General features: G+C 49.1%; 2 protein-coding genes across 3 annotated transcripts; both read left to right on the top strand.

The window, feature by feature from the left end:
• The first annotated feature begins 15,506 nt into the window (after window positions 1-15,506).
• Window positions 15,507-20,879, top strand: LOC123080269 (zinc finger CCCH domain-containing protein 12). 2 transcript variants are annotated; one of them, XM_044503181.1, is made up of 7 exons: window positions 15,507-15,585; window positions 16,627-16,787; window positions 17,446-17,508; window positions 18,104-18,223; window positions 18,321-18,617; window positions 19,112-19,438; window positions 20,419-20,879. In XM_044503181.1, the coding sequence occupies exons 1-7, from the start codon at window positions 15,522-15,524 to the stop codon at window positions 20,605-20,607; spliced, it is 1,221 nt and encodes a 406-aa protein (XP_044359116.1). In that variant the 5' UTR covers window positions 15,507-15,521; the 3' UTR covers window positions 20,608-20,879. The 2 variants fall into 2 exon arrangements, with proteins under 2 accessions (XP_044359116.1, XP_044359115.1); XM_044503180.1 differs by lacking the exon at window positions 15,507-15,585 and adding an exon at window positions 15,896-16,200.
• Window positions 20,880-21,786: 907 nt separating this feature from the next.
• On the top strand, window positions 21,787-22,753 carry LOC123080270 (uncharacterized). The gene is made up of 2 exons (XM_044503182.1): window positions 21,787-22,117; window positions 22,208-22,753. Exons 1-2 carry the CDS (start codon window positions 22,043-22,045, stop codon window positions 22,490-22,492), a joined length of 360 nt encoding a protein of 119 aa, XP_044359117.1. The 5' UTR covers window positions 21,787-22,042; the 3' UTR covers window positions 22,493-22,753.
• The last annotated feature ends 2,415 nt before the right edge of the window (window positions 22,754-25,168 follow it).

The raw sequence follows: 25,168 nt of genomic DNA, 5'->3' as shown, positions 1-25,168 counted from the left end.
GCCGCCAATGAGCATTGCCGGGTGGCGGAGGTCGAGCTGGAGAACCTGCGCAAGCAACGCGCTGCCATGGCTCGCCAGCACGAGGCACGGGAGGAGAAGCTGAAGGCTCGAGAAGAAGCGGTCACCGGCCGCGATGCTGAGCTGGAGCAGCTGGCGCAGGCGCAGGCCGCGGAACGCGACCACCTAGAGAAGCTGGAGAAGGAGGTGGAAGTGGAGAAGGTCCAGCTGGAAGCCAAGGCAAAGATTCTGGCTGAGGATCGCCTGGCCTTCAAATCCCTTGAGCAGAGGTCCCGCGAAGCACTGCAAAAGCTCTACGAGAAGGGCTTGGAGAAGCCATTGGCGACTGATGACGAGGGCCCCGCCCAGCTGCTCCCTCATCTTGTCACGGTGCTCGAGGACGTCATCAACGGGATCGGCCCTATGGTGGAGGGGGAAGCCCGCACGCTCTCCTCATCAGCCCTGACGCGCGTCTTTAGCCACCTTCATCTCCGTGACCCTGATGCCGACCACGGTGTCCTGCTCGAGCCCGTGGACGAAGAGCGCTACGCAGCTGCCGCCAGAGCCGTGAAGGGCAAGGTGGAGGCCATGTTGAAGAAGCTCCTTTCCATTGACCCTGCACCTCCGGCCGATGGTGCCGCCAATCCCGTGACCACGGCCTATGACACGGGCGACGGCGATGCTGCAGACGGGAGGGCGCTCCCTGACGACAGTGCCCAAGGCTGAAGAGCAGGCTTGCTGGTGGACGGTGGTGTTCCTTCCCATTTTACTTTCCTGTGACATGCAACATGCCTCGTGGAGGCGTCAAAACTTCTTGTTTGGTGTTTGAGGAACAATATGTTTTGTAATAACTTATTAGGATTCTGCAATTTCCTTCCCGTTTGCTTTAATGTTCTGCGTCGGCAGAGCCCGGCCCCGCACATACCTCAGCCGCCACTGGCTCGTCCGGATTGCCAGGACGATGCCAGGGGGTGAAGGGCTACATGACCAGTTAGGCCCCTGAGGCACGATGCTCAGGGGTCCCCCTTGATGTACGAACAGCCCTCGGGAGGGAAACGCGAAACTAGGCCTTAGCATTCTACATCGGCAGGGCCCGACCCCGCGCATACCTCAACCGCCGTTGGGCCGTCCGGATCACCGGGACGAGACCAAGGGGTGAGGGGCTACGTGGCCAGTTAGGCTCCTGAGTCATGATGCTCAGGAGTCCCCCTAGACGCGCAAATAGACCTCCATACCTGTCCTCATCGAGGTCCCGCTCGGGAGGGGCACGCGATGACCAGGTCCTAGGGACCTGACAGGGTGGCTTACGCTTGGGCGTGACCCGAGCGTAGCCCCTGTGCCCAGCCCCCTCGCGCGACTCTCCCTAGGGGAAGTGTTGCGACGAGGCTGAACACTGAGTCCGGAGGCTCCCTGAGGTTGGTACGACCATGGGGCCGCCTGCTACCTCTTAAGAACTGTGTTGGTTTTTCCCTTGAAGAGGAAAGGGTGATGCAGTAAAGTAGCGTAAGTATTTCCCTCAGTTTTGAGAACCAAGGTATCAATCCAGTAGGAGGCTACGCGCGAGTCCCACGCACCTACACAAAACAAATAAGAACCTCGCAACCAACGCGATAAAGGGGTTGTCAATCCCTTCACAGTCACTTACGAGAGTGAGATCTGATAGATATGATAAGATAATATTTTTCGTATTTTTATGATAAAGACTAAAAGTAAAGAAAGCAAAATAAACGGCGATAGAAATAGCTTGTTGACGGGAAATTAATATGATGGAAAATAGACCCGGGGGCCATAGGTTTCACTTGTGGCTTCTCTCAAGAGCATAAGTATTACGGTGGGTGAACAAATTACTGTCGAGCAATTGATAGAATTGAGCATAGTTATGAGAATATCTAGGTATGATCATGTATATAGGCATCAAGTCCGCGACAAGTAGACCGAAACGATTCTGCATCTAGTACTATTACTCCACACATCGACCGCTATCCAGCATGCATCTAGAGTATTAAGTTCATAAGAACGGAGTAACGCTTTAAGCAAGATGACATGATGTAGAGGGATAAACTCATGCAATATGATATAAACCCCATCTTGTTATCCTCGATGGCAACAATACAATACGTGCCTTGCTTCCCCTACTGTCACTGGGAAAGGACACCGCAAGATTGAACCCAAAGCTAAGCACTTCTCCCATTGCAAGAAAGATCAATCTAGTAGGCCAAACCAAACTGATAATTCGAAGAGACTTGCAAAGATAACCAATCATACATAAAAGAATTCAGAGAAGATTCAAATATTGTTCATAGATAAACTTGATCATAAACCCACAATTCATCGGTCCCGACAAACACACCGCAAAAGAAGATTACATCGAATAGATCTTCACGAGAATCGTGGAGAACTTTGTATTGAGATCCAAAGAGAGAGAAGAAGCCATCTAGCTAATAACTATGGACCCGAAGGTCTGAGGTAAACTACTCACACATCATCGGAGAGGCTATGGTGTTGATGTAGAAGCCCTCCGTGATCAATGCCCCCTCCGGCAGGACGCCGGAAAAGGCCCCAAGATGGGATCTCACGGGTACAGAAGGTTGCGGCGGTGGAATTAGGTTTTCGTGGATGCCTCTAATGGTTTGGGGGTACGTAGGTATATATAGGAGGAAGAAGTACGTCGGTGGAGCAACGTGGGCCCCACGAGGGTGGAGGGCGCGCCTGGGGGGGGGGGGTAGGCGCCCCCCTGCCTCGTGCTCTCCTCGTTGATTTCTTGACGTGGACTCCAAGTCCTCTGGATCACGTTTGTTCCGAAAATCACGTTCCCGAAGGTTTCATTCCGTTTGGACTCCGTTTGGTATTCTTTTTCTGCGAAACACTGAAATAGGCAAAAAAACAGCAATTTGGACTGGGCCTCCGGTTAATAGGTTAGTCCCAAAAATAATATAAAAGTGTATAATAAAGCCCATTAAACATCCAAAATAGAATATAATATAGCATGGAACAATCAAAAATTATATATACGTTGGAGACGTATCAAGCATCCCCAAGCTTAATTCCTGCTCGTCCTCGAGTAGGTAAATGATAAAAACAGAATTTTGATGTGGAATGCTACTTGGCATAATTTTCAATGTAATTCTCTTAATTGTGGTATGAATGTTCAGATCCGAAAGGTTCAAGACCAAAGTTTAATATTGACATAAAAATAATAATACTTCAAGCATACTAACTAAGCAATTATGTCTTCTCAAAATAACATGGCCAAAGAAAGTTATCCCTACAAAATCATATAGTCTGGCTATGCTCTATCTTCATCACACAAAGTATTTAATCATGCACAACCCCGATGACAAGCCAAGCAATTGTTTCATACTTTTGGTGTTCTCAAACTTTTTCAATCTTCACGCAATACATGAGCGTGAGCCATGGACATAGCACTATATGTGGAATAGAATGGTGGTTGTGGAGAAGACAAAAAAGGAGAAGATAGTCTCACATCAACTAGGCGTATCAACGGGCTATGGAGATGCCCATCAATAGATATCAATATGAGTGAGTAGGGATTGCCATGCAACAGATGCACTAGAGCTATAAGTATGTGGAAGCTCAACAAAAGAAACTAAGTGGGTGTGCATCCAACTTGCTTGCTCACGAAGACCTAGGGCATTTTGAGGAAGCCCATCATTGGAATATACAAGCCAAGTTCTATAATGAAAATTTCCCACTAGTATATGAAAGTGACAACATTAGAGACTCTCTATCATGAAGATCATGGTGCTATTTTCAAGCACAAGTGTGGTAAAAGGATAGTAGCATTGTCCCTTCTCTCTTTTTCTCTCATTTTTTCTTTGGCCTTTTCTCTTTTTTCTATGGCCTTTCTCCTTTTTTTTATTTAGTCCGGAGTCTCATCCCGACTTATGGGGGAATCATAGTCTCCATCATCCTTTCCTCACTTGGGACAATGCTCTAATAATGATGATCATCACACTTATTTTCTTACAACTCAAGAATTACAACTCAATACTTAGAACAACAATATGACTCTATGTGAATGCCTCCGGCGGAATACCGGGATATGCAATGAATCAAGAGTGATATGTATGAAAGAATTATGAACGGTGGCTTTGCCACAAATACAATGTCAACTACATGATCATGCAAAGCAATATGACAATGATGGAGCGTGTCATAGCAAACGGAACAATGGTAAGTTGCATGGCAATATATCTCGGAATGGCTATGGAAATGCCATGATAGGTAGGTATGGTGGCTATTTTGAGGAAGGTATATGGTGGGTGTATGATACCGGCGAAAATTGCGCGGTATTAGAGAGGCTAGCAATGGTGGAAGGATGAGAGTGCGTATAATCCATGGACTCAACATTAGTCATAAAGAACTCATATACTTGTTGCAAAAATCTATTAGTTATCGAAACAAAGTATTACGCGCATGCTCCTAGGGGGATAGATTGGTAGGAAAAGACCATCACTCGTCCCCGACCGCCACTCATAAGGAAGACAATCAATAAATAAATCATGCTCCGACATCACATAACGGTTCACCATACGTGCATGCTACGGGAATCACAAACTTTAACACAAGTATTTCTCAAATTCAAAACTACTCAACTAGCATGACTCTAATATTACCATCTTCATATCTCAAAACAATTATCAAGCATCAAACTTCTCATAGTATTCAACACACTCATAAGAAAAATTTTCTTTACTAATCTTTAGATGCCTATCATAATTAAAGCAAATTACCATGCTGTTTTGTAGGACTCTCGAAATAATCTAAGTGAATCATGAGATAACAATAGTATCTATAAAACAAATCCACCATCGTGCTCTAAAAGATATAAGTGAAGCACTAGAGCAAAAACTATATAGCTCAAAAGATATAAGTGAAGCACATAGAGTATTCTAACAAATTCTGAATCAAGTGTGTCTCTCTCAAAAGGTGTGTACAGCAAGGATGATTGTGGCAAACTAACAAATAAAGACTCAAATCATACAAGACGCTCCAAGCAAAACACATATCATGTGGTGAATAAAAATATAGCTCCAAGTAAATTTACCGATGGATGAGGACGAAAGAGGGGATGCCTTCCGGGGCATCCCCAAGCTTTGGCTTTTAGGTGTCCTTAGATTATCTTGGGGTGCCGTAGGCATCCCCAAGCTTAGGCTCTTGCCACTCCTTGTTCCATACTCCATCAAATCTTTACCCAAAACTTGAAAACTTCACAACACAAAACTCAACAGAAAATCTCGTGAGCTCCGTTAGCGAAAGAAAACAAAACACCACTTCAAGGTACTGTAATGAACTCATTATTTATTTATATTGGTGTTAAACATACTGTATTCCAACTTCTCTATGGTTTATAAACTATTTTACTAGCCATAGATTCATCAAAACAAGCAAACAACACACGAAAAACAGAATCTGTCAAAAACAGAACAGTCTGTAGTAATCTGTAACTAACGCAAACTTCTGGAACTCTAAAAATTCAGCCAAAATAGGACGACCTAAATAATTGGTTTATTGATCTGCTGAAATTGGAATCAATATTATATCACGTTCTGGTAATTTTTAACAATTGTTTTCGTGAACAGAAAGTTTCTGGAATTTTCTGCAAGATCAAATAACTATCATCCAAGAAGATCCTATAGGTTTAACTTGGCACAAACACTAATTAAAACATAAAAACAAATCTAACCAGAGGATATATCAAATATTTATTCCTAAACAGAAGCAAAAAGCAAAAAAAAATTAAAATTGGGTAGCCTCCCAACAAGCGCTATCGTTTAACGCCCCTAGCTAGGCATAAAAGCAAGGATAGATCTAGGTATTGCCATCTTTGGTTTTAGGGAAGAAAAGAGCAAACTTGTTATCTATGGAATTAATCTTTCTATTTTGATAAAGCACGTGGCTGTTAATGGTATAAGAAAGATTAAGCACGTTGCGGAAATTTGCATCTAAGCTAGCTTTTATCTCTTTGATAGATTCGTTTTGGTAGGAGAGCAAAAGAGATGTAGATTCAACTTTCCCATTCATGGGGTGCCCAAATATGGTTTTCATCTTTTCATAAGTATCTACGACATCCCTTTCAAGAAATCCTTCTTCAAATATAGAATCTAAGACATGCTTAAACGAAGAAGGTAGGGCAACATAAAAGCTCTTCAAGTAAATCTCAATTTGGTATTGGGGTACATAGTTAGCCGGGATCCTTAACAGTCTATCCCAAGCATCTTTCAAAGATTCATCGAGTAAATAACGAAAAATTCCGGAATCATCTTCATCAAAATTATTAAGACTCTCGTTGACAACTCCGGCAGGTTTTTCCATAGCATTATTTATGAGTTTAGATAGAATAGAAGGATCGTCGAAAGTACTAAAACTCGGGAGAGAACCCCCAACTCTTTTTGGTTCCGACATGGCGAAGGAAAGGCGAGCGAAAAATAGGGCGAATAAGACGGCAAGGGTGAAGTGGGGGGGAGGAAAACGAGAGGCAAATGGCAAATAATGTAATGCGAGGGATAAGGGTTTGTGATGGGTACTTGGTATGTTGACTTTTGCGTAGACTCCCTGGCAACGGCGCCAGAAATCCTTCTTGCTACCTCTTGAGCACTGCATTGGTTTTTCCCTTGAAGAGGAAAGGGTGATGCAGTAAAGTAGCATAAGTATTTCCCTCAGTTTTGAGAACCAAGGTATCAATCCAGTAGGAGGCTACGCGCGAGTCCCACGCACCTACGCAAAACAAATAAGAACCTCGCAACCAACATGATAAAGGGGTTGTCAATCCCTTCACGGTCACTTACGAGAGTGAGATCTGATAGATATGCTAAGGTAATATTTTTGGTATTTTTATGATAAAGACTAAAAGTAAAGAAAGCAAAATAAACGGCGATAGAAATAGCTTGTTGACGGGAAATTAATATGAAGGAAAATAGACCCGGGGGCCATAGGTTTCACTAGTGGCTTCTCTCAAGAGCATAAGTATTACGGTGGGTGAACAAATTACTGTCGAGCAATTGATAGAATTGAGCATAGTTATGAGAATATCTAGGTATGATCATGTATATAGGCATCACGTCCGCGACAAGTAGACTGAAACGATTCTACATCTACTACTATTACTCCACACATCGACCGCTATCCAGCATGCATCTAGAGTATTAAGTTCATAAGAACGGAGTAACGTTTTAAGCAAGATGACATGATGTAGAGGGATAAACTCATGCAATATGATATAAACCCCATCTTGTTATCCTCGATGGCAACAATACAATACGTGCCTTGCTGCCCCTGCTGTCACTGGAAAGGACACCGCAAGATTGAACCCAAAGCTAAGCACTTCTCCCATTGCAAGAAAGATCAATCTAGTAGGCCAAACCAAACTGATAATTCGAAGAGACTTGCAAAGATAACCAAACATACATAAAAGAATTCAGAGAACATTCAAATATTGTTCATAGATAAACTTGATCATAAACCCACAATTCATCGGTCCCACAAACAACCCGCAAAAGAATATTACATCGAATAGATCTCCACGAGAATCATGGAGAACTTTGTATTGAGATCCAAAGAGAGAGAAGAATCCATCTAGCTAATAACTATGGACCCGAAGGTCTGAGGTAAACTACTCACACATCTTCGGAGAGGCTATGGTGTTGATGTAGAAGCCCTCCGTGATCAATGCCCCCTCCGGCAGGACGCCGGAAAAGGCCCCAAGATGGGATCTCATGGGTACAGAAGGTTGCAGCGGTGGAATTAGGTTTTCGTGGATGCCTCTGATGGTTTGGGGGTACGTAGGTATATATAGGAGGAAGAAGTACGTCGGTGGAGCAACGTGGGCCCCACGAGGGTGGACGGCGCGCCTGGGGGGTAGGCGCTCCCCCCTGCCTCGTGCTCTCCTCGTTGATTTCTTGACGTGGACTCCAAGTCCTCTAGATCACGTTTGTTCCTAAAATCACGTTCCCGAAGGTTTCATTCCGTTTGGTCTCTGTTTGATATTCTTTTTCTGCGAAACACTGAAATAGGCAAAAAAAACAGCAATTTGGGCTGGGCCTCCGGTTAATAGGTTAGTCCCAAAAATAATATAAAAATGTATAATAAAGCCCATTAAACATCCAAAACAGAATATAATATAGCATGGAACAATCAAAAATTATAGATACGTTGGAGACGTATCACCGCCCTTAGTTGTTTATCACCAGGGCGGAGCGTAGCGCTTCCGCACTTGCACGGGCATAGCCGTCCCTCGACCGTGTCGACTGCCAGCACGGAGCATGGTGCTTCCACTAGTGCGTGGGTGAGGGCTCCATCTGAGTGGAGCCCCCGGGGCGTGTACAGCCCCACCCTGACACGTGACTTGCACGGCAGGGCTAGACGAGGTGTGTCTGGGCACTCGTGAGCCAGCGTGGGACTCACGAGGCCCTACCTCAAGGCGGGTTGCGCCTGGTCTTGATTCTTGACGGCTGTGGTGGCCCTGCGAGATGGTTAGGCAACCTGCGCCGGACGAATCTCCTGAGGTGATCACATGAGAAGGCCAAACACCAACGACCCTAGGAGGTGATGTGAACGGGGCCGGCCCGCCAGACAGAGCTCAGCCATTGGGTTTATCAACGCTGTAGGGGCGGACCCGAGCACAGACGCCGTGCCTAGTCTTCTCATGCGAAATATCCTGAAGAAAGACGACCGGCGCGCAGTTCCCGTGGTAGTGAGGCACCGGGTCGCGCGACCTGGCTTGTCCATCCACGATTAGCTCATGCGAGAACAAGGCACCAAGGGCCATGGGAGGTGACGTACACGGGAGCTGGCCCGCGAGCCAAAGCTCAGCCTCTTGGGTTTGGCGGCGCTGCAGGGACGGACCCGAGCACAGACGTCGTGCCAGTACTTAATCATGAGGCGGTCGTGGGTGGGTTTGCAAGGGCGCACGACGTTCATGGTATCGAAGTACCGGACATGCAGGTGATAATCATAGGATGACTCAAGTACTGCTAGCTCAGATAGATGCAAGAACGATACATGCCACTGGGACGGACCCAAGCGGACTGGGGATGATGCAGCCCGAGGGGCGCCCCCAGCAGAGTAAGCTAAAGATGCAAAAGGATGCATGTCGTAGGGACAGGCCCATGTGACCTGGGGATGATGCAGCCCGAGGGGCGTCCCCAGCGGAGTAAACCCGAAAATGTCACCTGGCACCGTTGTTGAAGGGGTGTTGGAGTAGCTGAAGATGCGTGCTAGAGAAGTTGCCCCTCACGAGCCACTAGGGTCCTGAGCCTCAGGAGGCTCTGGGAGCCCGGGCGGTTCTTGAAGAACCGTCGCCATCTCTGCCCAGATTGCGTGATGCCTGGCCTCCTAAGCCGCCAGAACACTCCGCAAGCGGCGCTGGAAGATGACAGCCGCGTTCGGCAAACCGAAGGGCATGCGAACGTAGCTGTGAGGTGGACCCTCGCACCGTCCAACACGCAAAGGCCAGAAACGTGCATGGGATGCCGCCCTGTTGAGCCCTGGGATGTCGACGCAGACGCGTAGCTCGTCGTCCTCGCCAGGACGCGGGGCTGCGCCAGGTGGTGGGCGGCGGTCGCCGCATATGGTCCTAGCTTCTTAAAGCTCCTCAGTCGCCTTGGTGATGAACTCCTGAGCACCAGGCGCTCCACGCCTCACGCCTTGTACCCTCTTGGGGGAAGCGTGCGGCGAAGCATGCCTCCACATGGTGCCCGAGCGCCTCCCTCGTGATGTTGGCTAAGTCTGAGGCCCTCCAGAAGAGAGCCCGCGAGCCCAGCCTGAGGAGGACGCCGGACGCGCCTTCCTATGCAAGGGAGGGAGGCGCCCCATCTGCGGGCGCAGGTCCTGAGGTGGTGCCGCTGGAAACACCGCTCTTCTGAGGACCTTGGTGGAGCAGCTGCTTCTTCTTCTTGGGGATGGCCTCAGGAGGGTAGATGGCGCCTCCGTTATCTGGGTCTTCGGCTGCTGCAGCTTGGTAAGCATGCTCGAGAGAGCACACCGCGTCCTTCTCTTCGCAGGCGACCGTGATGATGCCGCCGCTTCCCGGCATCTTGAGGACATTGTAGTCGTGATGTGTCACTGCCATAAACTTAGCCAGGGCCGGATACCCAAGGATGGCATTGTACGGCAGGCGGATGTGGGCGGCGTCGAAGTCAATGAGCTCGGTGCGGTAGTTGTCGCGCTGGCCGAAGGTGACAGGCATGCGGACCTGCCCGATTGGGGTGGTGGAGCCGTCAGTCACTCCTGAGAAGGGCTTGGTAGGTTGTAGCTGATGATATGGCACTTGGAGGCGGTCGAACGTCTCGACGAACAGGACATTGAGCCCTGCGCCGCCGTTGATGAGGGTCTTGGTGACTTGGACGTTGCTGATAACGGGCGAGTAGAGTATCGGGAGGGCGCCGGCAGTTGCCGTGCACTTGAGCTGGTCGGAGGAGCTGAAGGTGATGGCGCACTTGGACCACCTGAGCGGGCGCGTGGCCTCGAGCCTGGGGAGGGACGCGTTCACCTCGCGAGCAAACTTCTTGAAGATGCGCTGAGAGGCTGGGGCCTGAGCGCCACCTAAGATGTAGGCGATGCGCGAGGCTCCTGGAAGCCCCCAACCCCCTCGTCCTGATTATGGTCATCATTCCTCCGTGGCGGTGGCGGCAGCGGAGGGAGACCAGCCTTGCCTTGAGGATGGTCCTCACGAGGCTGATCCCTCCAGGCGCCCTCGCGAGGCTGGTCCTGCCAGCGGTCCTCACGAGGCTGGTCGCGCCACTCCTGGCGGGGGCCGCGGTCGTCCCAGCGTCCTCCACTTCATCCTCCTCGGCCGTAGCCTCAGTCATTGCGCTCGGGGCGTCGACCGAAGCGCCCATCGCGGATGGCCCTGAGCTCCTGACAGTCATTGGTGTTGTGGCTGTGAACGTTGTGGAAGGCGCAAAATGGACGGCTACCCTTGGATGACTCGGGGTGGTCTCGTCCGCGCTTCATCTCCGGCTCCGCTACAAGCACGGCAGCCCCCTTGTGCTTCACGTCCTTGGCCTTGGCCTTCTTGTCTTCTGGGTCGGCGGCTGGAAGCTCGAGGGGGGAGAGGCGCCCTTCCTCAGCCCTTGCGCACTTGGTCGCCATGTTGAACATCTCCAGGGCTGTGCATAGGTCCTCGTGGATGGCGAGCTCCTCCTTCATCTTGACGTCGCGGACGCCATCGGAGAACGCGGAGATGATGGCCTCGTCCGTCACCTTGGAAATCTTGAGGCGGACGCTGTTGAAGCGCTGGATGTACTTCTGTAGGGTTTCCCCTAGCTGCTGCTTGATGCGCCGCAGGTCACCCGCGGCAGGCCGGTGGTCGCGAGTCCTCTGGAAGTTGGCAACGAAGCACTCGCTCATCTCGCCCAGGAGGAGATCGATCCCGCAGGCAGGTTCAGGAGCCACTAGCGCGCGCCATCCTTGAGGGCCATGGGGAACCAGTTCGCCATGACCTTCTCGTTGCCATTGGCTGCCTCGATGCTTAGCTCGTAGAGCTACAAGAACTTTGCAGGGTCGGGGGTGCCATCGTAGCGCGGAGGCAAGTCTGGCTTGAACTTGCCGGGCCAGACGACGCTGCGCAGCTCGGGAGTGAAGGCACGGCAGCCTGCTGTGGTCACCAGAGCCCGTCACGGAGGCGGAGCCTGGTCCTGGTGTCCACGCATCGCCGCCACAAGCGGCACGCGGTCTTGACGCGGTGGTGCTGGGAGTGCAGGAGTGTTTTCTTGTGGCCGTGGGACTTCTTGGCAGCTTCCTTCTTCGTGCGTGGGCGCCCTGCGCGGTGGGTCGCGCCGCGAGGGCGCCGTCTTGATGCGGAGGTGGTGGAGGCGCTCAGTGGGCTACGTCGCCCGCAGCTGGAGGTGGGCGAGGCAGCGAGAGAGACGGTGCGGGAGAGCCCCCGGCGGCGTTGACGAGCTCGGCGAAGCGGTAACGTAGGAGCTCGCGCGCCATGAGCAGCGCGGCCTGCGCGTCCGTGGGTGCGCGACGAGCGTGGGGCGACGAGCCGGCCGGAGTCAGCGACGGGGTGGCGGTGCGTCCGTCCCGCCGCACAGAGGGGTGCAGCGATGAAGCTTGCTGCTCGTTCCCCGGCGGGCCGGTGGCGGCATTGGCAGCGGGGATGGAGAACGGCAGGGAGGCCCGGCGCTCAGAACGGGCTCGGCGAGCATCAGCCATGGATGCGGCGGAGCAGTGGAGCGTGGATCGATGGAAGAAAGGCTTCAGTGCACCCCTACATGGCGCGCCAAATGTCAGATTCTGGATTTCTGCAAACCCTTGAGGTTCAAACTCTGGGGTGCGCACGAAGAACTCTCTCTCCCTAGCTCGCTCGCACAAAGGTCTCAAGGCCTAGCTCGACGAACCCAAAGAACACGAGGCACGAGGGTTTATACTGGTTCGGGCCACCGTTGTGGTGTAATACTCTACTCCGGTGTGGTGTGATGGATTGCCTCGTAGGTTGAGGATAAACAAGTACAAGGTATGAACGGCCTCCTGAGGAGAGGTGTTCTTGAGCTCGGTGAGCTGGTGCGTGAGAGGGTGGTCTGAATGATCCGCCCCCCCCCCTCCGTTTGTGGTGGCTAGTCCTATTTATAGACGCCCTGGTCGTCTTCCCAAATGTAGGCGGGAGGGATCCCACAACGGCAAATTTTAAAAGGAGACAACTAGTACAAGCTATGCTGACAAAAGGTGGTCTCCGCCTGCCAAAGGCTCTGATGGTGATGCAGCAGTGGGCTCCGCCATGACCTCCGTCCTGCCGTCCTGGTCTCGTTGCACTGATATGGAAACATTTGCCTGATGCCTCGGGACTCCTCGTCTGCGCTTGCCTCTTTAGCACCAAAGAGGAAACTGGTACACTGCGCCCGCTGGCGCCCGCCTGGCCTTGGTTGTCATGGCTCACGTTACGTGAACCTCGCGAGGGTCTTGAGTGGTTGCTGCTGAAGATGGGCCGTACCAGGCCGTTGGTGGAGCCACGCCGTGGGCCGCAGGCAGGCAAGTCTGGGTACCCCTGTTCCCAGGACGTCGACAAAGGTCCCGCAAAGCTGCATATTAGCGATGGAGCCGCGTCTAGCTCGGGTGAGTAGGTGATCCGTCATTTTTTTTTCTTCAGTGGCTGATGTGGTGGTGCCGGAGGCAGATGACGGGCGTTGGTGTCAAGCTCAGAGATGTTCTGCTATCTTTTCAGTTTTGTCATGTCGGTCCTCACATAACTTGTATTTTGATCTTTATGATATGAATGAGACACGTGTTACCCTGGAAAAAAAACACATATGGCGATCGCGCCCAGCACCACCATCTCTACAGAATACGGAATCGGCATGGCATCCCATCAACTAGGCTCGGCCGTAGCGTAGCATAGGCCCGTCCCGTCCGTGGTGACCACCACGCACGCACAAACACAGCATAACGCAACGCAACGCCGCTACATCACCCGTGTCAGCCTCGGGAAACCCAGCCCCCCACCCCGTCCCTCCACTGCTCGCTTCAGCGCCAAGCCGGTGAAGGAGGATCCGTCCCCGGCCCCCGAGGCAAAGGCCAGGCCGGACTCCCAAAGTCGCCGCCCGAACCGAATCGTAGTACGCCGGGAAAAACAGGTGGTCGGTGAGCAGCACAGCACAGGAACGGAACGGAACGAAGCGAAAAACAAAATAAAAGAAGCGATACGCATCGAACGGGAGACCGCGAAAGCGACGCGACGCGACCCGTCGAGGATCCCCGGGAGATAAAAGGCGGGCGAGGAGAAAGTATTTGGAGGAGAAAAGGGTCCCCGCGAATGGGAAAACGGGGAAAAGGCAGCAAAAAACGAAAAAGAAAGGAGAAAATGGGAGGAGAAAAGGGGGGAGGGGGAACGACTGGATGAGGTCACTCCACTCCCGCGGTGGCGCTCCTCTCCTCACAATTCACACCCGAACAAAAAGGAGGGAGGGACGCGTAAAAGGAGCGGAGCGTCAGGTCAGGGGAAGAAAAAAATGGACGGGAAAAAACACCCGAGGCGGACGCCCCGGGCACACTGGCACCATGCACAGTGCGGGCGGAATTGTTACGCGCACCACCGCCGCGGACGATGCTCCCCTCCCGTCCACTTGTCGTCAACACACACACACACGCAAGTGTACTCTTTTCCTTTCCCATTTGATTTGCCTGCCAAGGCTACTAGACCGGGTCTCCGTTTTGGAGAGTGAAATGATGCGTTGTTATTACCTACTCCCTCCAGTGATCCATCACCCGTATCTAGATAAATATCCGTATCAACGGAGGTAATACGCCATAATGTTGGTGTATACGATTTTAGTAGTACTACACATTTGACATCCACCATCAATGTTATCATGACTAACTAGATTCATTGTCGTATCAATTTTATCGGACACACTCTACCGTAGCTGTTCGGTCCTAAAAACACAAGGAAGAACAGGGAAAATTATTACAGAGTCGAGTCTTTTGATCTCATGACGAGGTTTTACAAACATTGTTCTTTGAAGGCTCCACGGGAATTATAAAAGATACAAGGTGCATGTAATAAAAGAAAGAGAGAACGAAAATAGTAGACCGGATTAGGCATGCCACTATGAAAATTGAGGTGTAAAAATAGCTATATGTAGTTTTTTTTTGCCCGTCTCAACGCTTTTGGTCGCCTGGCTTCCACTAAAACAGTGCATTTGACTTCTTATCGTGGAAGATAGTCGCGGACATCACTCCATCTATACACGCCATAAACCACGAGACATGGTAGCGAAACGTATATCTCATTTAGTGCACTTTTCTTCGCCTCATCTCTTCGCTTTCTGGCATCTATCGCCTTGCGTCCTGCGACCCCTTTCGGTGCCTCATCTCTTCGCCTTCTGGCATCCATCACCCCGCGTTTCGCGCCCCCCTTTCGGCGCCTCATCTCTCCGCCTTCTGGCATCCATCGCCCCGTGTTTCGCTCCCCCCTTTCGGCGCCTCATATCTTCGCCTTCTGGCATCCATCGCCCCGTGTTTCGCGCCCCCCTTTCGGCGCATCATCTCTTCGCCTTCTGGCATCCATCGCCCCGTGTTTTGCGCCCTCCTTTCGGTGCCTCATCTCTTCGCCTTCTGGCATCCATCGCCCCCGCGTTTCGCGCCCCCCTTTTAGCGCCTCATCTCTTCGCCTTCTGGCATCCATCGCCCCCGCGTTCCGCGCCCCCCTTTCGGCGCCTCATCTCTCCGCCTTCTGGCATCCATCGCCCTGCGCCCCCTTTCGGCGCCTCATCTTTTTCGGGTGTGATCCTCTATCTCCTCGCAGCCCATGCCACCGGTCGCACGCAAATCTCCAGCTCACCATTCTTGTCGACATCCTTCTCGGTTTCTCCGCCAAACGTAACGTCCGCTAGCCCCACACCCTACCTACCCCCTTTTTCTTCAATACCGCCATTGACCATCGCCTTTCCCACCACCGACACCCCCCTCATCTCTATCTACACGCATAAATGACAGGCGAAGGATAAAACCCAGCCGAGCGGCGCCGTGTCCTCCACCCCTCGTCAAAGTTCTTTCCATCGGGCATGGTTATAAATACCGGGGTCCGTGGGCAAACTCATCATCAGACGATTCAAGACATGAAAGTCGGTGAGTAAACTACCTTCCCTCTCCTAGCTGAAAAATTAGCGAGTGCTCCATCCTTTCAAGTTGATGAAACCAACACAACATAGTAAAAACACAGTTGCAAAGATGGCCCTGAATTTTCTTTTGGGATTTGGGAAAAATTCACCTGTTTTGCTCTCCCATGCCCTTGCCGTGATCATAATTTTAAAAGCAAAGCGCTGCATTTTCGCCGGGTAGAAAAAGGGAATAATCGCGTGAGCGGGCAGCGCGCGTGCAACGCGCGGGTGCACGTAGCAGGCCGCGCACCGAAAAAGAGAGCGAGAGAAAGGGGGAGAAATAAATACAAGGGGCAGCGGCAGGCAGGGCGCCTCCCCTCTCTCCCTCTGTATCCTGCACACACCGCCACCGATCACTCGCCGGAGCCCCTCCCCCAATGGCCGCCGCCGCCGCCGCGATCGCGTGATGGCCGACCCAGCCGCTCGCCGAAGATGGACGAAGCCGGAAGGGCCTCCGCTCCCGCGGTGGTGACGGTCACGGCCTCCGCCGCCGCCCCCTCGCCTCCTCCTCCCCCGCCCCCCGCCACGGCCACCGCCGCGGCCGCCGACCCGCCATCGCCCGACCCGGACGCTCTCTATGAAGGTTAGGGTTTCCGTGGCTCCTCTCCCCGCCACGCCCGAGCGCCCGGGCCGTTTTGGGGAATTGGGGTTATAATCGGAAGCTAAATTCCGCGCCGTAGGTTTAGCTCGGATGCTCGGTTTTACCTTTTTGGCTCCGCAATTTCCTGCGGAATCAGTGGGCGTTCTCACGGTATCCTGCCATGGATCGGGGAGTGGTAACCCCAGCGGATTTTGACGGTGGCCAAAGCTATCTTTTTGCGTATATCCCTGTCGGCGTGGAATTGGGGTTTTTGAGGGTGATTGATCGTGCCAGGCCGCGATGCTGTTACTTTCCATGTCTTGCATGCTGTTACTTGTAGAATGTGGATACTCTGTTGGCGCTTAATAATCAATCTGCAAACTTGTTTGATCTCGATTTTAATCAGTTTTGTGTGTGCGCGCAATGCAGAGGGAATGTGGCAGCAGATGGCCATGAGCAGCGGCGCCACTATGCAATCTGGGCCATATCCTGTGCGGCCAGGGGAACCGGACTGCACCTACTACCTCAGGACTGGATTGTGCAGGTTCGGCATGAGCTGCAGGTTCAATCACCCTCAGGACAGGAATACGGTGACTAAACATACCTCTCCCAGCTGTTGTTTCCATTCTGCTTTGTGTCACATGTTCACAATCGTCAGGGTTACGTTTTGTACATTTTCTAATATGTTATATCCTCGTGTAGTACATAAGCAGGGCTGTAAAATGAATACGCAATTAGTAGAAGGGAAACATCTTGTGTTGATTTGTTCCTATTGCACCGCGGAGTTAAATGTAGTAATTTTGACCGAATTTAATGCAAATCATTAATGCGCAAAATGCTCAGTAGTAACATGATTCGTATGACCACCTTTAGATAGTTAAGTGCTTTCTCATTCGAAGGCACATAAATATCCTAGCATCAGTAAGTATGTTTTGATAAAAAGTTTTTAGCTTGGTGAGGGTCTACTAGTCTATGATTCCCTGTACTTTTCCATTTGCATTGGATAAAGTTTGCTATATGTTACTCATGTGTCATAGTAGATAGAATCCACTTTTCTTTTGGATAATTGTCACCAGTATGCCACTTTCTTTTGGATTGTTCATGATTGCCACCGGCGAGCTGGATATCATTCCTGTTCCTTAGAGTCATTACAGTACTAACCGCCAATTTTCTGTAAAACCTCTTTATATACTTATTGTTGTTGCTTCATCTCACATTTTTCTTCTCAACTGACCTGCTTATTGTCAGGCTATTGCCTCTGCCAGAATGAAAGGAGAATATCCTGAGAGGGTGGGACAACCTGAATGTCAGGTAATTATATTTAGGAACCATTTGTTCATTCAGAAGCTGTTGTTTCGTCATTGATTTTACTTGGATTCATGCCATGCTGCCTTGGTTAACAATATCAGCAGTGTCATATACTCATGTGTGGCTTGTTTTCTGCTTATGTGATGTGTTGGAGCAATTATTTATCTTGTTAAAAAATGCTTAGTGAAAACATGTGGAGACAAGGGGGGTATTAAATTTGGTTGATGCTTTTATATAGGTCAAGCCAAAAAAAAAGTTGTGGTTCATATCTGGACTTTGTAATTCTCCTAGTTCTTTCTTCAGTGCTTGTTTTTAAGGACTGATTATCATATGACACCAAACCATTCAAGATAACTGTTACAAGAATTTGTAGAAGTACTCATACAGCAAGAAAATAAGTGATTTAGCTTCAGTTTTTGTCAGGATGATAACCACAATTTCGGAGTGCCCTTTGTAAAAGTACAGGGTATTATTATTTGTTCCATGGCATGTTTGTAGAGTCTATATCCTGCAATCTACAAGCAGTATAATTGTAGCATTTTTATGCCTTGCTGGACAAGTGTTGAACTGATAGAATTTCTCAACGTTTTTCATGCAGTACTATCTGAAGACTGGAACATGCAAGTTTGGGCCTACGTGCAAATTCCATCACCCTAGAGAAAAGGCTGGAATCGCAGGAATGGTGCAGCTAAACACATTGGGATATCCACTTCGACCGGTTAGTTGTTTACTGTTAGTAGAATATTTTATTTGTCCATCCTTTTATATATTTTTCTGCTTGTTGTACTGAGCTGAAATCTATTTTGCTGCTGTAGAATGAAAGGGAGTGTGCATACTACTTAAAAACGGGACAGTGTAAATATGGGAATACATGTAAATTTAACCATCCAGAAATTTTCAATGCGGTGGCTTCTTCACGTGGTTCCCCTATTTATCCTCCTGTACATAACTCTGGAAGCACCGGTCCACATTCCTATACTGGAACAATGGCAAGCTGGACTTATCCAAGAGGTTCTTTCATTCCAAGCCCTAGATGGCAAAGTCCTTCAAACTATACACCGATGATTGTACCACAGGGTCTTGTTCAAGTACCAAACTGGAACTCATATCCTGTAAGATCATCTCATTTCATAGTAACACAATATAATGAATTTTCTCTTAGTCATGATGTGTTTATCTGTTTATTTCCTAGACCAACAGGGGAAAAACATAAGAAATACATCAGTTTCATGTCTCAACTTTTAACTTATCCTTTTCCCTTTATTTGGATTTCTGCAAGTCTAACCTTTGATCCTTTCGTTTTATCTCATGACTCTGTTTATATGGCCTGTCTATACTTGCATTATGTTGCTACTTGAATTACTATTGCCATGTTGATGTTTCCTGGGAGACAAATGTTCAAACTAGGTAATAATGATTTGCTCAAAGAAAAGAATTAAGTTCAGTCACAAATGAGTCTATTCTATATGCATCTTGGAAAGCTCTGTCATGCTGCTTGGTCTATAATCTTACTTGGCTTTAGCTATTTAGCTCTAATTTTGTGAAATAAAAACATGTTGGAGCCTATATTTAGGGTTGATATTTTTGTTTTTTCTTATCTTTCAAGGGCCAAATGGTACCTGTTTCATCTCCTGAGAGTCGACTACAGTCTCCAGGGGCTCAACAATACTATGGAACTTCTCGACAAGGTGAAGCCAGTGCAGGAAATCAGGGAATGCAATCACCCTACAGATCCAGTTCGTTTCCTGCACCTCAGTATGCACTGCAGAGAGAGAATGTATTTCCTGAGAGACCTGATCATCCAGAATGCATATACTACATAAAGACTGGAGATTGTAAATTTGGTGCGGTTTGCAAATTCCATCATCCCCGGGTGCGCTCACAGCCTCCCCCAGACTGTATCTTGAGCCCAATGGGTCTTCCATTACGCCCAGTAAGTACATGGAATCCCTTCACTGTTTCTGCTTATCGTTATCTCATTGTCCATGATAGTTTTTGCCTGTGTTTTGAGCGTTGTACCACCTTCAGCATCCCTCTGTGGGAGACCCTTGTACCATCTTAGTTAAGCAGTTGATTTACATTATCTTTCTTTGAGTATAGATTTGGGATGAATTGTAGAACCAAAGATGCTTGATAAATTGTCATGTTTATTTATTGGTTACACAATTGATTCTGCAATAATATATAGTTCCTGATATTGATGAGCAATTCTACAAGCAAGAAATTCAGCATATTTACTAAAGCTAAATCCTGCATATTCGAGGACTATTATTAAACCGTACTTTTCTTGGTTTCACACTGTTTTATGATAAAACTCAGCATTTTACCAACCAGAACATTATTATAAGATGCCAGTCTGACAGGGAAGTGATAAGTAGAGTACCTCTGTTTAGTTATTACTCCCTCCGTTCCTAAATATAAGTATTTTTAGAGATTTCAATACGAACTACATATGAATGTATATAGACATAGTTTAGAGTGTAGATTCACTCATTTTACTCTGTATGTAGTCCATATTGAAATCTCTAAAAAGACTTAGGCCGTGTTCGGAATCCATCCCATCCGCTCCGACTCCACGGAGTTGTGGAGCTCAGTTTAGGCCGCTCCGTAAAAATGAGCTAGAGGCTCGTCTGCTCCGGAGCGGAGAGGAGCCGAACACGGCCTTATATTTAGAAACAGAAGGAGTATTTGGTTAACACGCTGTACTTATTTAGCTATTGACTGGATCATATGTAGTTTGAGATTTTCTAGTTCCTCACAAATTGAAATGGCTGAGGCCTGCTAATTAAGAGAAGGGCCTATTATGCTTAGCTAATGATTTTGTTGCAGCTTCTCAAATACTAGTTCATCTTTGCTGTTCCCAGCGCACCTGTTTTTAGATCATGACAAGCCATTTTTGTTTGAGATTTTCAGGGCGAAGAGCTCTGCAAGTTCTACTCTCGCTATGGCATCTGCAAGTTCGGCGTAAACTGCAAGTTCGACCATCCAATGGCGGCTCCGATGGGGGTCTACGCGTACGGCTACTCTGCCTCGGCGTCGCCCAACGCGCCCATGGGTCGGCGTCTCCTGGAGTCCCCCTCCGGGTCTGCGTACGCCTCCTAAGGCAAGGCTCCCTGGCATTTGACCCTACCTTGATTGATCTCGATGATGTATAAAAGCCATCGCGAGCTGTCGTCCCTCCCTCGGGCGCGCCCCGCGAATGTTCTCCCCCCTAACTCCCCGGAATCAAGTTCTGTAAAAATCGAGTTTGCTACCAGAGATGTACAGTTGTTATTTTTGTTAATGCGGGTCAGTGTTTGGATGGATGGAGAAGCCATTTGCTACCGAATGAAATAATGCTTGAATGCAGTGTTGAAAATGTTGGCGTTGCTTCATCAGTGGTTTCCTGACAGAGGTGATCTTTTTCTTTCTTTACTGCAGATCAAATGTTTGCACCCTGCACTTAGTTGATCTAAGCTGGGTGAGTAGTATTGGTTAGTGGGTGCTGGTTGGGTTTTCTTGACCACAGGGCGAAGGGTAGAGAGGTAGAATGAGGTGCAAAACTTGGCGCCGATTTCGGTTGTGGCATCGCCATCATGATCTTGTTGCGGAGAAAGTTTTGTGAGGCAACCGGCCGTCCCCCCAACGACCCAGGTTTAATGTGGGGGGTGATGATGATGATAAGGCGCCGAACCTGGTCCAACCACTTTTCTTGTTGCGGGGGTGTCGCATAAATGCCTGCCCCAAATTGTGGTGGCAACCGAATTGCCCTCGATCTCACGATCGTCGTCTCATCCACCTTCTCTCTCTTTGGTAACAGTGTGGAATCGTCCCAACCATAGGGCACTTCCTCTCAAAGCCGCCGCACAAATTTTATTCTCCTTCTTGACACTTGTGATGATGATCTAGATAGTACAGTACCACCTAATCGAAGAAGCTTGATTTTCAATTCCTGACTGACGATCCGGTGTCCGTCTCTCCGTCCGTCCAGGTTTAACAACAGTGTCAATTTGTCCTGGCCTCTTGCAAGACCTCCCTGTAACAAACAGGATCGAAAACAGAATCATCATCTGCCGACGACGCGAGCACCGCCATCCCAGTGACCCGTCAGCCTCGTCCACATCGAGATCCTAGGCAAGATCAGCAGCAATTATCATGGGCATAGGCATGGGAAGGAAGATCTCGAGTGCGCGGGTATGAACGCGCCAAAGTCGATGGGGGGCGCGCGATTTCAACACGGGCCGGCACATCATGTGCGTATTATTTACTGCCACTCCTGTATCCTGGTTTCTATACTAGCGTCCACCCGGTGCGGTGCCCACCCGACGGCCGAGGGGGGTGACGACGGGCGTGACGGCAGCCAGCCGGTGAGCGAGCGTACCGTAGCCTCTGCCTTTCTACGAGACGAGATCTCGCCCTCCGGTTCCATCCCAAGTCGTCCGTCCGTCGTCGGCTACTGCCACTTCCCCCGAAAAGGACCTCACTCCCCAGCCCAGCCCACCCCTCCCCGCCCGCTGCACAGTCCAAATCCCCGCTCCGGCCCGGCGACCGACCGAGGATGCCCGCCTCCATGCCCAAGCTGCTCTTCCTCCTGCTGCTCCTCCTCCTCGCCGCGGCCGCCCACTCTTCACCGGTAAGCGCCTACACCTCCTGTCCTGCTTGCGCCGCCCAATTCCGCGAATCTTGGCCCTGACATTGCCTTGCCTGCTCTCGGCGCGCGCAGGTCGTCCCGGATGCGGCGGGCGAGGGGTCCGACCAGGCGGCGGTGCGCATGGTGCCGATGGCCCCGGCTGGGGGGTCGGGGTTCAGCGGGGTGGTGCTGAACGAGACGCGGCGGCGGCTGGGGAGCTTCCAGCTCTGCGCGCCCTGCACCTGCTGCGGCGGGCCCAGGGGCGCCTGCGTCCTCTCCCCGTGCTGCTACGCTATCAACTGCAACATCCCCAACCGCCCATTCGGATTCTGCTCCTTCACGCCCAGGTCTTGCGACTGCCTCCACTGCAACGTCTGAGCTCTGCTTCTGCTCTGCCCTGCTCTCGAGGGTGATGAGGGCAATGTTGAGGGCGATAGTAAGTATTTTAGAGTGTGGGTGGGGAAAAAGGACATGACAGCATGAGAGTTCCCCCAACCCGAATGCTTGCCGATTTGTTATTGTTTTAGCCCTATAGCCATTTTGCTACCGAATTGTTATTAAGTATATGGTGTAGCTGCTACCTCTTGATGGATGGAATTGGTTGGTTAGCAAAAGAGTGGTTGATTTGGAGACTGGTTACTTCTGGGGTTGCCTTGTGGCATTGCTCTGTTTCCTCTCATGGATGCGTGATTCGTCGCGTGCTTTCTCTTGATAGATAGATTAGTTAATAGTGCGGAGTTTCAGTACCTTTCCTTCGAATGCTGGTATCTATTCTCTTGTGTCTCCATCTCATTCCACTGATTCAGTAAAACTGAACTGCACAGAACATTTAGAAGGCTGTGTTCTTCATAGTCGAAGCATTTATACATGCCTGCAGATGTTATTATTTGTTAGTGTGCGTTGTTGTGTTGGATCGATCCACTCTATTCAACTCCTCTTTAGCACCTTCTGAAGATTTATTGCTTCACAATTTTGTTACGCAAAGTGTCATGGGTTCAGTACTATGTACATCTGTCACCGTAGCCTTGATTTATTTTGTGGCAATTTCACAACTCTAGAAGTTGACCTGTTCTTTTGGTAGTTTAACACATTGACTGCTCCTTTACCAACCTTTAAGGAAGCCTAGTTGGGCTCCAGCTTTTGTGAATTCAGTAGGCAGCATCCTTTATTTAGGCTAAAAAAGGCTTGCAGTGGTTTTAATGGAACGTGAAGTTTTCATTACACTGTTTTATATTGTCAAACATTCATTCTACTACACACAATTCATTTATATCTAAAGAACACACCATTCAATTAACTTATAGTTTTACTTTTAAGATTTGTAGCTTCAAACCTGGACAAGTAGCTTCTACTTTTGAACAAATTAAAAGACAATGCACGTGCACATGCATCATAGTAGGCAGTACTTGTTTCTAAGTTAACGAAGCACGTTCTGTTGTTTAATCCAAATCGTGTTATCAAAAGTTGTGCAGAATGTGTTGCTTTTGATTGTTATCTGTTCAAAGACATTCAGCTGCGTTGTGAAGCTACTCCTAAGGCAAAACACTTTATATGATGTTACTCCAAGTTTGCTGCCTTTCCACATTTTTGCAAACACTTCATATGTTGTTATTCTGAGTTTGCTGTCTTTCCACATTTTTGCGTTGATATTTACGCAAACAAAAGGTATGGTTAGGAAGATGTCAATGATCTACTTTACTGCTTGTGCTGCACATATGTGATGTTGAGTTATATACAAAAAAGGTAGCTCACGTGCTAATCTCTCAGTAGTCATCAACAGGCAGCTTTAGTTCCCCATCTGTGATTATTGAGTAGGAGTGTATCAACCATCATCAGGCCATCACTTGTTCTCCTTGTTGTGTGTGTCTCCTACTCTCCTGCATGTTCTGTTGTTCTGAAGAGAGTGACTATGATTGATTGATCGTGAAGTGACTTTTGACTAGCTAAGGCTGAAAAGGCAGTATGCAAAAGTGATTTTATGGAGGGGGAAAAGTGAGTTTTGTCTCAGATCCGATCTTGAATTCCTCCTTTTCATTCTTTCTTATGCCTCAATCAAGGTTGAATCCATCATTTTCATTTCTTCCAATGATCAGCGCATTTTTGTTGCTGTTACTTGGGTGCTGTAACTTCAATTGCCCGAGACGAAGCGTACACTTTTGTTCAGTATATGTACGTAGCTCTCTGTGTGTTGTCTTCAGTCGCAGTCTGTCTCGGACATTCAGCTGCGCTGAAATGATTCGCCCTAAGGCAAACGCTAACACTCACTAGATGTTGTTAAAAAGCCGTTCCACACACAGGTTTGCGTCTTTCCACATTTTTTTGTGTTTGTTTTCAGTAGTAGGAGTAGTACGTATTTGATGGGGCATTCGATTTATGCCATGAAAGCTAGGGCTGGGACTTGGGAACATGCCAATAACCTACTTTACAGATTGTGCTGTTCATGGGTGATGATGTTGAGTTGCATTTGCATGCCAAAGATTGCGCCCACGTGCCAATCTATGATTTTGGCCATCCACACCCTTTGTTGAAAAAAAAAACATGCAACTTTTCTCCCCAATTTTTTCAGTAGTACTAGTGTATCAACTTGCAAAGTTTTTGTTACATCCATCATAAGAGCATCACCTCTCTACTTGTTGCGTAGTGATCTAAACGCTTTTATATTAGTTTACGGAGGGAGTACTAGCTGCACTCCGTGTGAAATGAAATGATAGCTGCGATGTATGGCTGCGCCGGGGTGCCTCGTATCAGAGATGAACGTGGGGAAACCCCCCCTATCCGGCACACATGGCTGGAGCTGGACACGTATATAAATGATGATCGGTTGGTCCTGCGAATTATTGGGCGACGTTTATTACGCCAGCCCCATGTTCCTTGCGGCCTTGCCGGACGGGCGCCGACCTCTCCATCTCCATCTCCATGTGCGGCAAAGGCATGGGTGATTACCAGTGGCGAAACACTAGCTAATTGCAATGCAGACGCATGTGTTCAAGCTGATTGCAATGCAGACGCATGTGTTCAGTGGGATGGATTCGCCGGTCAAGTCTTTGACTCGAT

The sequence above is a fragment of the Triticum aestivum genome, chromosome 3D (genome assembly GCF_018294505.1).
Source record: "Triticum aestivum cultivar Chinese Spring chromosome 3D, IWGSC CS RefSeq v2.1, whole genome shotgun sequence".
NCBI classification, from domain to species: domain Eukaryota; kingdom Viridiplantae; phylum Streptophyta; class Magnoliopsida; order Poales; family Poaceae; genus Triticum; species Triticum aestivum.
This window is presented reverse-complemented; position numbering and strand designations above follow the sequence as displayed.